At 41.2% G+C, this 13675-nt stretch overlaps 1 protein-coding gene across 1 annotated transcript in view; it reads right to left on the minus strand.

Moving 5' to 3' along the window:
* The window catches only part of NUDCD1 (NudC domain containing 1), a gene marked incomplete at its 5' end in the record, with an annotated part of 63806 nt that overhangs the window by 46435 nt on the left and 3696 nt on the right, over positions 1–13675 (minus strand). Inside the window, one exon of the mRNA XM_079795912.1 lies at positions 3113–3267. Coding sequence (XP_079652038.1) covers positions 3113–3267 — 155 coding nt within the window. The remainder of the gene's footprint in view (positions 1–3112; positions 3268–13675) is intronic.

The raw sequence follows: 13675 nt of genomic DNA on the forward strand, positions 1-13675 counted from the left end.
AGAATCTAATGAACCAAATAAACCAGTGATCAAAAATAGACCCAGAGTCATAGAAGCATGAACAGACTGTTGAACCTCAGAGGGAAGGCAGGGGAGAGTGGGCGGGAAGAGATCAACCAATGAACTTGTATGCGTATATGCATGACCTCTGGACACAGACAATGGGGTGGTGAGAGCCTGGGGAGGGGGGAGGAGGATGGGAGTGGGCTGGAAGAGGTTAATGAGGGGAAGAAAGAGAACCTATGTAAATACTTGAACAATAAAGATTTTTTTAAAGTGATAAATACTAAATAAATTTTAAAAAAAGAAAAAAAAACAACTTTAAACAGCTGTTATCCATTCAGCAACACACTGGAAACCCTTCTACTGAGTCCTAGAATTACACAAATATAAGAAAAACCACAGGCTAGACCAACAGTCAACAAGCTATAGTCCATGAGCCAAATTGGACCTATTGTCTGTTCTGCTAAATAAAGTTTTATTGGAATACAACCACATTCATTCATTTATACATAGTGTCTACTGCTGTTTTCACACTACTACAGCAAAATTGAGCAGTTGTAACATAAAACCATTTGGCCCATAAACCCTAAAAGATTTATTATCTGGCATTATGCACTAACAATTTGCTAACCCCTGGCCCAGAGCAAATTCAAATAGTTCATGGAGATCTGAGAGCCAACGGTTAAATGTTCTTGGGGGAGCAAAGATATTTATCAAGGCGAGCTTCCTAGAAGAAATGATTAGCTGGGACTTAAGTGAAGACTGGGAAGCAGACTGACAGAACTAAGAGAAAATATTCCAAGGAAGAGTTGATCACATGGGAAAAGGACTGGAGGCAACAGGCTTTAGGGCATGTCTCAGGAATTGCAGGAGTGTGTTATTTCTAGAGTGCAGTCTGTATAAAGCGGTGAAAGTCAAAGTTGGTGAGAAGGGCATTATAAACTTCAAATGCCAAGAAGAATTTGTATATTTTACCCATGTACACAGGCTTCAAAATAGGCACAAGATCACTTGTACAGGTTCTAAACTAAATCGGCCAGCGGACAGCAGAAATCAGAACATGCTCTGTTTCTTGCTTCTATTCCCCTTTCTGCTTAGTTATCCTGGGAACTTCTATTGCCTTCAGGTAGGTTCTTCTGTCCCTGAACCAAATGCTAAGGGGATAGGAAAAGAGAAAAAAAATCATCCTAGGAAGAAGAGGAATTTCTGAGAGTAAATTCAGGTAGACCTCATGGAAAATTTGAACATGACATGGAAAGATTATGTTCCCAGTGATTTTTTTCTAAATCCAAGAAATTCTTCACACTCTGATAGTTGTGATTCATGATTTCAGATTATTTACATTAGTTGTACCAGAACAGTTCTTTTAGGTCATGGTGCATGTTTTTACAGCACTGCACCTGGGGGATCATGAAAGAAAGAAAAGGGAGCAGGCTCAGCCTGGCCTGCGGGAGGAAAGGGAAGCTCAGAGGTTCCCTATTATTGCCTCTTCCATGCCTGACTACTTGGAGACTGATGGGGATTAACTCATATGCTTAACCCTTTGCACTCGCTTGCCTTTTTCTCGATTCCTTTATTCTACTCGGGATTTAATTTTTTAAATACCCCAGATTTTACAAAGCGCGGCAGTAGAATAAAAAACTGGAGTTTCTTTTCATACAAACTTATTTATTTGGATTTTTTAATATTTCAAATTATTGATACATTCAAAGAGTATAAAAAGAGCTGCTACCGATGCTAACCGTGTCGAGTCACACTCGACATCCAAGTGCAAAAGGTTAAATACCCTCAGATCATTCATAACTTCTGTTAAATTCTTTTTACCAGACTGTAATACAAATGCGCTGGGCAATAAAAGCTGTTTTGTTTTGGTTTGAAGAACACAACATAAAGAAGTAGAGGCCTGGTAGACGAATTCTGCACAGGGGGCGTCCCTCCCGGCCAATCAGGCGGTCTCGCCCAGTCCCAATCGGGCCGGCCTGGGGGAGCGCACTGACCACCAGGGGGCAGCTCCTGCATTAAGCGTCTGCCCCCTTGTGGTCAGTGCGCATCATAGCTACTGGTCGGCCATCCAGTTATAAAGGTTGCTTAGGCTTTTATATATATATATAGAAAGAACTAGAGAGATAGGAGAGGCAGTGTGTGGTAGGTAGATGTGGAGCTTCTGAAGATACGAAGAGGGGAGGAGTGGAGAGAGAAATTACAAAAATAAACTTTGCTATTTTAAAAAAAAGAATATATACCACTGTGTGTATACTTGATGAAAAAAAACAGACAAATAAAAAACAAACCATTTCTAGAAAATAGGTAAGAAACTAATTTTTAAAAAGTTGCAAAGGAAATATGGGTATTGAAAACAAGAGAGATAAAAGATGAGGCCAGAAAGACTTTACTATTTTTTTAAAAATATATTTTATTGATTTTTTACAGAGAGGAAGAGAGAGGGATAGAGAGTTAGAAACATCGATGAGAGAGAAACATCGATCAGCTGCCTCTTGCACACCCCCTACTGGGGATATGCCCGCAACCAAGGTACATGCCCTTGACCGGAATCGAACCTGGGACCCTTGAGTCCGCAGGCCGAGGCTCTATCCACTGAGCCAAACCGGTTTCGGCAAGACTTTACTATTTTTAAATTTTTTTAAAAATCACATGAAAACATTGCCTATTCTAAAATTACATATTAAAAAGTGTGGATTTTCATATCAATAAAGAAAAACCCACCAAGCTGAAAAAAAAATTTTGTCATAAAATTTTGGATTTTGTCAAAAAGTGTGGATTTTGTCATAAAGGAAATATTAAAGGAATTTATGTGAGAAGTGATAAGATCAGACAAGCAATTTAGATTATGCTGTAGACACAACGTAGAGGATGGCTAGAAGCAGCAGAAAGTAGTTAGGAAACTATTAACTGACCATTGACTATGCCAAAAACACTAACAATGTACTGTGGAGTTTACAACAAATAACAAAACAAAATATATAACAAAAATAGCTCAAAGGTGGTAAAAGAGTAAAAGAAATATTATTGTTAGATTTATATGTTGTTTTCAAAGTGAAAATTAAGGATCAAATTTATTAGAAAATCCTACTTATATTTTTTTCCTTACCAGCATCACTGTTAAATTCATAATTCTTCCAAGGTTATCAATGTAGTAGACACTGTCTTGATACCATGAATCACAGTGAAGGTAATTATACATTCCAAAAGCATGCATGTGTTCCAGTGTGTATTGATCATCTCGAAGTTTTACTTCTGCCACAGCTGAAATATAAACAAAATAAACATACACATAAAAAGTTTTGCCTCAGATTGTTCTTCTGTACAAAGCCTACATGGCAAGAGGCCTTCAGCACAATTCACTATGCTATTCATCCAAAAACAATTCTGGGCACCGACCAGAAACTGTATGCAGAGGATAGTGTGTAGAACTGACATGGTCCCTGCCCTTACAGAACTTAGAACATGGTGGGCACCTCTTCCTTGTTATTATGAATAAAAAACAGAGAGATTCTAAAATTGAAGGATTTCCTATCTCCTGGGCAAATATTAAGTCTACTTCATGAAGTGTTTTTATACTTTAAAAAATGCTTTTACCTATATCATCTCTCATTGATTTTTACCACACATTAAGAAAGCACATTTTTATTCTTTCACTAGAGGGCCGGTGCACGAATTCGTGCACCAATAGGGTCCCTCGGCCTAGCCTGGGGGATTGGGCCGAAACCAGCTCTCCAACATCCCCCAAGGGATCCCGGATTGCAAGAGGGTGCAGGCCAGGCTGAGCGACCCCACCAGTGCACAATCGGGGCCGGGAAGGGATGTGGGCGGTTGGCCAGCTGGGTAGGGCAGGAAGGCTCCAGGGCGTGTCTGGCCAGTCTTGCTCAGTCCCGATCGGCCGGACCCCAGCAGCAAGCTAACCTACCAGTTGGAGCATCTGCCCCCTGGTGGTCAGTGCACATCATAGCGAGCAGTTGAGCGACCTTAGCACATCATTAGCATATTATGCTTTGATTGGTTGAGTGGATGACCGGACAACCAGACACTTAGCATATTAGGCTTTTATTATATAGGATTACACAATTAAGGAAATAAATGTGAGCACAAATAGTGATTTCTGCAATGTTATACCACATTTTTCCCCAAAATGGAGAACAAAACACTATTATACCTGGAATAAAAATAAAATTTCCTACTTAAAAAATAGAACTTTTTCCACTAGAGCATTAGTTGCTTCCATAATTTTATTTTACTTTTCTCCAGCTTTACTGATATAATTGGCATAAAACATTCTATAAATTCAAAGTGTACAACATCATGATTTAATACATATATATATTGCAAAATGATTACTACAATAGTTTACTTCTTACATAGTTACAATTTTTTCTTTTAAAGAGAACTTTTAAGATCTACTCTCTTAGTTGCTTCCATAATTTTAAATTTGCCAAATGTGATTTCTGCCTCTCACTCCTTTTTTCCATACACAGGAACCCTTACCATTCAGGGCTGCCCATGCAATAGAACTATTTTCTGCTTTAACAGGAAATAAGTGGACCAAGCTGAGGCAATACCTTACCTTAATATAAAACTCATCTTACTACATGCTAATTGGAAGTTTTATTCCAGAATGCTCACCTGTTCCTAATTCTATTACCTACTTTGAGTCCTGGATTACTTATATCCATTCATTCATTTATTCAACAACTATTTTAATATGCACCAATGATACAATGATGAGTAAAGAGCACAGAATCTATCTTCTTAACACTTATGATCGAGTGGGAAATGGACATTACTCAAATAAATGCATAAGTAAATATATGATTAAATGTTTTTAAGAAAAATTACTGGGGCCTGGCTGGCATGGCTCAGTGTTTGAGCATCGACCTATGAACCAGGAGGTCATGGTTCAATTCCTGGTCAGGGCACATGCTTGATTGTGGGCTCAGTCCCTAGTAGGGGATATGCAGGAGGCAGCCAATCAATGATTCTCTCTCATCATTTATATTTCTATCTTTCTCTCCCTCTCCCTTCTTCTCTGAAATAAAAAATATTTTTGAAAAAGAAAAATTACTGGGTACCATGAGAACAAGTAACAATGGGAGCTAATCTACTTGGGGAGCTTAACAGTAGCTTTCAAAAATTTGAGCCAAGCTACAAAGGATAAGATAGAGTTAATTTAAGAAGTATACCTACCTACCTACACACATACACGCACCTACCTAACACAAGCAGAAGGAAAAGCAGGCAAAAGTAAAGAGGAAAAACTTGTGCTCAAAGACCCAAAAGACAGCCAAATTGGCTGAAATAACAGCAACAGAATTGTACAAGGAAAGGCTCACAGATGAATGAAGTGAGAGAACCTGGCAGGAATTGAATCATGAAAGACCTTTTCTTTACTTATATTTGTTGATAAACTCACTGTATTATGAATTTTTTAAGCAGGAGAATAAAATCCAGATTCAAATGTGTAAAAGGGTCACTTATAACTACAATATGGAAAACATACCAGAGTAAAGCAGGGCTAAATCCAGGAAGATCCACTAGGAAACCATTGCAGTCATTGGGTAAAGAACGACTGAAGTTTAGAAGCATTTCAGAAGTAACATCTTTGTAGCTTTATGATGGCTTTGATAGAGACAGAGGACATTGTTTCTATATAACTCCAGGAAGTGTTTCTTTTATAAGGAACAGTTAGAAATACATATTCCACTGATTAGGAGGGGGTCAAACATCAATTCTTGGTTTTCTAGCACCACTGTGTGGATGAAACTCGATACTGCAGAAAATGTGCATGGTACCATAATGGCCCAAACAGTAATACTAGACAATGTGACGACAAATACATTGTTTTTCGTAATTGCCCTGCTGGTGCATAGAAAAAGGCTGCCTCTGGCCCCACATGAGAAAGAAGAATATCATAACCATCCTGAGTATAAAGGGGAGGCAGAGCAATTGAAAGGAGAAAAGCAGTGCTGAGAATGTGAGGCTGGCAGAGCCCTTTGACAAAGCCTCCCAAGAGCAGGAGTAGGGGGCAGGGACTCTCAGATGTTGGTTGGGATCTTCGAAATAGCTGAGAAAGAGGAACATCTTTCATGAGGGTTAAGAAGCAAGTATAGTCAGTTTTTATTATTTAACATGATAATAAGTGCATTGGAAATAAAACAGCTTTGCTGAAAAATCCTTCTCTCTTAGTAAAAAGAACTTAGGGCCTAACACAAAGGGGATCTCTCCTAATCTTTACCAAAATTCCTTACAAAACATACACGTAACCTCAAAAATCTATAGTTTTTCACTCACAAATCGTTTATTGAATGACTGCTATGGGCCAGATATTGTGCACTGGGCAAACACTGATAAATACAACACTGATAAATAAATAAATAAAATTTATTTAGAGAATAAAAACACTGATAAATAAATGAACCCTGTTAATGGTGCTAACAGTTACAATTACTGCTTGTCTATAATATACTATTATATTGAACCACATGAAACTGCCAATATTCAACTCTTTTGACACCAGCTAAATATGATTCAATCTAATACTTATATACCAGTAAGTATAGTATTTTTTTTAAATGGAAGGCAGAGGCAAAGAATATTAAAACACTAACAAAGGTCACTTCTTGGACCACTTATCTTCTAATTGTAACCAATGAGTTAAGTCTTCTTTTCACCTAGTGACTTAATTTGTTATTTGTGTATAAAGATGCAAAAAAGTAGAGCCCAAGTTTGTATTACAAGTTCTAAAGAGAGATTTATGGAATAAGGCAGGGCTAGAACTAGGAGCATTGCTCTCACTAAACTATCCTATGTAATAAAAGCCTAATATGCTAAGTTGACCAGTTGGCCATTCAACCAAAGCATAATCTTACATAATAAAAAGGTAATATTTAAATTACCATCACTCCGCTACGCCCATGATTGGGCCAGCGGGTGACACAGGGGGCGGGACTCGGGGTGGCTGGGGTGGTGATTGGGCCGGCAGGACGCTGAGCTCGCGTTGCCAGCGGCGACGCGAGCTCAGCATCTGCGCCATGCCTGTGCTGCGGCACAGACAGGCCTCTGGGGCAGCGTGCCGAGCCGGCGTTTTGGAGGCGGCGGGCGGTGGGCGGGCGGCGCGGCTCCCCGGGGAGGAGTCTGGTGGCAGTTGGGCCGCAGGAGCACGTGGCGGCAGCCCCAGCCTTCCTGGGCGGGAGGCAAAGGCAAGACCCTGGCCTGGGCTCCGGCTGCAGGAGGACCACGCCCCCGCCCCGCCTCGCCCTAGGGGCCCAGGGACTTCGGAGCTGCCGACCAGCGGACAGACAGCTTACACGTGCATGATTAAATCATGCACTGGGCTTCTAGTATACTAATTATATGCTAAGGCTGCTCAACCTCTCGCTATGACATGCACTGACCACTAGGGGGCAGACGCTCTGACAGGTAGGTTAGCTTGCTGCTGGGGTCCAGCCAATCGGGACTGAGCGAGATGGGCCGGACACATCCTGGAGCTCTCCTGCAGTCCCTCCCAGGCTTGCCAACCTCCCGCGTCCCTCCCCGGCCCCAATCATGCACCAGTGGGGCCCCTCGGCCTGACCTGCTCTCTCTCACAATCCGGTACCCCTCGGGGGATGTCGGAGAGCCGGTTTTGGCCCGAACCCGCTGGCCAGGCTGAGGGACCCCACTGGTGCATGAATTTGTGCAATGGGCCTCTAGTCTTATATAATGTTTCTGCACATTAATATATATTCACCTGCCTTTTTTCTCCATATTTTCCTCTAATAAAGTAGATATGAAACATATATACAATGGTTACATGGCTCTTCTCTTCCTTTACTCCAACTATAGTGATAATCTTCACCAGCTTTTATCTTCCCTGCCCTGAAGAAACAGCCCAGAGAGACTACAAAAAAACATTAGAAACAACCCTGGCAGGGTATAGCTCAGTTGGTTGGAGTGGCATCACAATGCACTGGGGTTTGGGTTTGATCCCTGGTCAGGGCACATATGGGAATGAACCAGTGAATGCACAAATAAGTGGAACAACAAACTGATGTCTGTCTGCCTGTCTCTCTCTCCTTTCTGAGGAGAGGGGAGAGGAGTGGAGTGGAGGGGAGGGGGAAACAGCATGTGCTCTAGGTATAGCTTTCCCACTGACAAGTAGCCTGGTTAAGCTACCTAACCTTTCTATCCTGTCTCACCTGTTAATGGTACTCATCCTATAACATTCTTGACAAATGTAACCTTAAAACATGTAAAGTGTTTGCTACATGGCACATAAGAAGAAATGTTGATTTCCCTGTTTCTCTTATCCCTTCCAAAGCAAATTTTCACAAAGGTGCTTGGAATTCCATTCTCTTCTCTCTCTTCTAGGTCCTTCCTCTGGCAGTTATCTCCTCTCTACTGGTCCCTTCTCCTCTACTTTAATATTTTGAAAACTTCCCACTTCTCATAACAAACAAATGAAAAAAGGTTTCCTCCTTTTTGCCCTGTTCCCAAAGCAGGGTTCTTTCCTACCCTGTACTTCTCAAACTTCTCCCATTTTCTCATCTAATAAAAAGAGTAATATGCAAATTGACTTACCTCCACTACACCCACAAGCCACGCCCACCAGCCAATCAGGAGCGAGTATGCAAATTAACCCAACCAAGATGGCTGTGGCCACGGAGCTGCAGCAAGCAGGAAGCTTGAGTTTCCCTGGCAATGGAGGAAGCCTGTCGCCCTGGCCGGCCCAGGCCTACACTCAAGGCTACAAAGTTTCAATTATAGAAGACAAATAAATCCCAACAAAAATGGCGGCAGCCATGGAGCTAGAGAGAGAAGGAGGCTTGAGTTGCCCCCGACAATGGAGGAAGCCAAGTTCCCGCAGCCCTGGCCTGCCTTGCCCTCTGCTACAAAGTTTCAATTATAGAAGATAAATAAATCCCAACAAAAATGGCTGCAGCCACGGAGTGGGCAGGAGGCTTGGCTCCACTCAAGGCTACAAAGTTTCAATTATAGAAGATAAATAAACCCCAGATACCAGGGCCTCCGCTTGGGTCATTGTGGGGCGTGGCCAGCCTGCAAACCACCACAGGCCCCTTGCCCAGGCCACCCCACGCCCCAAGGGAACCCCCACCCTGATTCGGGACACCCTTCAGGGCAAACCAGCCAGCCCCCACACGTGCACCAGGCCTCTATCCTATCTAATAAAGGAGTAATATGCAAATTGACCATCACTCCAACACACAAGATGGCTGCCCCCATGTGGTCAAAGATGGCTGCCCCCATGTGGACACAAGATGGCCAGCAGGGTAGGGCAGTTGGGAGGGACCAGGCCTGCAAGGGAGGGCAGTTGGGGGTGATCAAGCCTGCAGAGGAGGGCAGTTAGGGGTAACCAGGCCAGCAGAGGAGGGAAGTTGGGGGCGACTGGGCCTGCAGGGAAGGGCAGTTGGGGGGGGGGGGAGACCCAGGTCTGCAGGGGAGAGCAGTTGGGGGGGACCAGGCCTGCAGGGGAGGGCAGTTAGGAGTGGCCAGGCCTTCAGGGGAGGGCAGTTAGGGGTGACCAGGCCTGCAGGGGAGGGCAGTTAGGGGCAATAAGGCTGGTAGGGGAGCAGTTAGGCATCAATCAGGCTGTCAGGGAGTGGTTAGGGGGTGATCCGGCTGGCAGGCAGAAGCAGTTAGGGGCAATCAGGAAGGCAAGCAGGCAAGCGGTTGCAAGCCAGCAGTCCTGGATTATGAGAGGAATGTCCGACTGCCCAGTTAGGCCCGATCCTACCAGGATCGGGCCTAACCGGGCAGTCGGACATCCCTTGAGGGGTCCCAGATTGGAGAGGGTGCAGGCTGGGCTCAGGGACACAAACTCCCATGCACCGGGCCTCTAGTTATCTATATTAACCTATTTCAATTTTGTTTGAACGCTACTATTCTACAGAAATCTTTTTTCACTTAAAAATAAATATTGAACACTTTTTTCTTGAAGCCAAGATGGAATAATAGTGACCAGTTCTATCTTGCCATCAGAAAGAGATAATAAGATAAAATTAAATAAACGAGATAAAATTATATGAAACAATAGTTTTCAAGACACAAGACATCTGGCAACAAAGGACAGCGACCCCTAAGAAATGAGAAACAAAGGAGGTGAGCCCTAGCACTGCCCCTGCTTACTACCACCTTGAATGAGTTTCCGGATCTTGGCACAAAGAGGAAAAGGTGAGGTAGAACCTGAGAGACTCCCCTTGTTGTGGAAACTGAGTGAAAGTCTAGGGAGTTGACCAAGGCAACTGGAGTTCATTGGACCGTCCAGAGTACTAGAGAAGAGAGCAACACAGAGAGAGGAAAATCAGAGGGTGTCTCTCAAATAATGGCACATGACTAAGAAAACCACCTCAGGCCAGGGAAAGAACCATCTGAAAGGAGGAGAGAGAACCATTTTAGGCACTCAACACAAGGCTGAGAGCTGTAACTGTTCCCCCAACTCAGAATTCATAGGATAATGGAGTACACAGAAAAGACTTCTCTCAAATAATTAGCCCTAGGCATTGCTCCAGACCAGGCTAACAATTCATAAAAGCAACACCCAATTACCGTATTTTCCGGCGTATAAGACGACTTTTTAACCCAGGAAAATCTTCTCAAAAGTCGGGGGTCGTCTTATACGCCGGGTGTCATCTTATAGGGCAGGTATATCCCAAACTGTATATTTTAACTGGAAAAGTTGGGGGTCGTCTTATACGCCCAGTCGTCTTATAGGCCGGAAAATACGGTAATCTGTTTCCAAGTACCTCAACTGCATCCCAGAACAAAGTTCAAGAAGATTTATACAAATACAAATATATTCTGTAGCCAACAAGTTAAAATTCACAATTTCTGGCAACCAGTCAAATATTATCAGACATGCAAAGAGGAAAGAAAACAAAACTCATAAAAAGAATAAACAATCGACAGAAGTTCAAGACATATCTGACACAGAAGTTGTAATTAGCAGAAGAGAACATTAAAACAGTTATTAAAGCATGTCCCATATGATCAAAATGATACAGACATGAAAGATGTAAAAATTATTTAAATCAAACTTCTAGAGATGAAAACTGCAATTTCTAAAATGAAAATACACTTAGATATTAATGACAGATTAGAGACTGGAAAAAGAGATTAGTGAAATTAAAGGCATAAATATAGAAATGATAAAAAAATAAAACAGAGAACATAAGGAATGGGGAAAAAATGAAAACGGCATTGATGCACTGGGGTCAACTTCCAGCAATCTAAAGAGGGGCAACTGGATTTCTCAAAGGAAAAGAGAGGAGGGGGAGGGGGAGGAATGGAAGAAATAATGGCTGTAAACTTACCACACCTGATGAAAACTATAAATCCACAGATTTGGGAAGACCAACAAAATCCAAGCATGAGACTCATGAGGAAAGCCATCCCAAACTGCTCAAAACCAATGTAAAAGAAAAAATCACAAAAGCAGCCAGAGAAAATGATGTCACACATAAAAAGAAAAGATGGGTAACAGATTTTTCATCAGAAACAATACAAGCAAAAAGACAATGGGGAAACATCTTTAAAGTACTGGAAGAAAAAAATTGTCAACCTAGAATTCTACATGTGGCAAAAATGTCTTCTTAAAACCAGAGCAAAATAAAAATGTTTTCAGACATACAAAAACTGAAAGATGCATCACAAAGACCCACAGGCAGAAGGAAAATTATAGATTAAAAAAATATGGATCTACATAAAGGAATGAAGAGCACTAAAAATGGCAACTATAAGAGAAATATATAAGCTTTTCTTATCATTTACATTTCTTTGAGATAATTAACTCTTTAGACAAAAATAACAATGTATTGTGAATTTACAATTATATGTAAAAGTAAAATGCATGAAAATAGCATGAAGGCAAGCAGGAAAGAAATGGAAATATACTACAGTATTGTAAGAGTCTTACACTACATGTGAAGTAGTGTAATATAATTTGAATGTATCATGTAATAAGTTAAAGCTGTATACTTTAAAGTCCAAAACAACTACTAAAATAACAAAACAAAAGCAATAGCTGAAAGCCAACAAAGGTGATGAAATTGATTCATAAAAAAAGAAAACATTCAGCCCTAACCGGTTTGGATCAGTGGATAGAGCATTGGCCTACGGACTGAAAGGTCCCAGGTTCGATTCTGGTCAAGGGCATGTACCTTGGTTGAGGGCACATCCCCAGTAGGAGGTGTGCTGGAGGCAGCTGATCGATGTTTTTCTCTCATCGATGTTTCTAACTCTCTATCCTTCTCCCTTCCTCTCTGTAAAAAATCAATAAAATGTATTAAAAAAAAAAACAAAACACAAAACAAAACAAAAAAACATTCAATCCAGCCCAGCCAGAGTGGCTCAGTTGGTTGTGTGTCCTTGTGGTCCTAATGTACCGAAAAGTTACTGGTTCGATTCTGGTCAGGGGCCCACATACGTGAGTTTCAGGTTCCATCCCTGGTCTGGGCACCTACAGAGGGCAACTGATCAATGTTTCCCTCCCCCCTCCCTCCCTTTTTCTAAGCATATCATCAGGTGAGGATAAAAAACAACATTCAATCCAAAAGAAAGCACACAGTGAAAAAAGTCCATTTTCCCAAAAACAAACAGAATACCAATAGCAAGATAAAAAACCCAAACCCAACAAAAGCAATAATCACATTAAATGAAAACAACTGAACTAAAATATGAGATTTGTCAGCCTGAATGAAAAAGCAAGCCCCAACTATTTCTGCCAATAAGAAATGTATGCTAAAAACTAAGGTGCCAAAGAGGCTGAAAGTAAAAGTTCTCTCTCTCTCTCTCTCTCTCTCTCACTCTCTCTCTCTCTCTATCACACACACACACACACACACACACACTATGGTAACATTAATAAAAAGAAAGCTGGCATGACTATTGTATTATCAGACAGATTTCAGAGCAAGTACTACCACCAAGGTTAAAGAAGGTTATTTCATAATGATAAAGGAGTCAATTTATCAAAAGGACACAATAATCAATGTTTATACAACAAAACAGAGCTTAAAAATATATGAAGCAAAAACTGACAGAACTACAAGGAAAATGAGAAAAATCCACAATTATAGTCAGACTAACAATATCCCTCTCTCAATACGACTAGGATGAACTCAAAGTAATTATGCTGACTAAAAGACAACAGACAAAAAGGAATACACACTGTATAATTCCATGAATATAAAACTCTAGAAAATGCAAAAAAACAACAACACAAAAACCCTAACATATAGTGACAGAAAGACATCAGCAGTTGCCTAGGAATTGAAGGGGGTATGAGAAGGAATAGAGGTCTGATTACAGAAGGGTACATGGAACTCTGGGGAATGACAGCTAAATTTTATATCTTGATTGTGGTGATGAATGAGTGTATACCTACGTCAAATTTTGCCAAACTATACACTTAAAATATGTGGAGCCTTTTGCCAATCGTATCTCAATAAAGCTGTTTAATGTGTTATATGAAATAATCCATTATTCACCATGCATGCTCCAGCCCTAGAAATAAAGCACTGAAGAAGATGGACACAGGATTCATCAATACAGAACTAATAGTCTTCCCATAGAAAAGACATCGAATACTACTGAGGCAGTCTATGAAGTAGCAGGTATTATTGTGACAGTACAGATTCTGAAATGTACAGATTCTAACTCAAGA

This window comes from Cnephaeus nilssonii (assembly GCF_951640355.1).
Source record: "Cnephaeus nilssonii genome assembly, chromosome: 18".
Lineage (NCBI taxonomy): Eukaryota > Metazoa > Chordata > Mammalia > Chiroptera > Vespertilionidae > Cnephaeus > Cnephaeus nilssonii.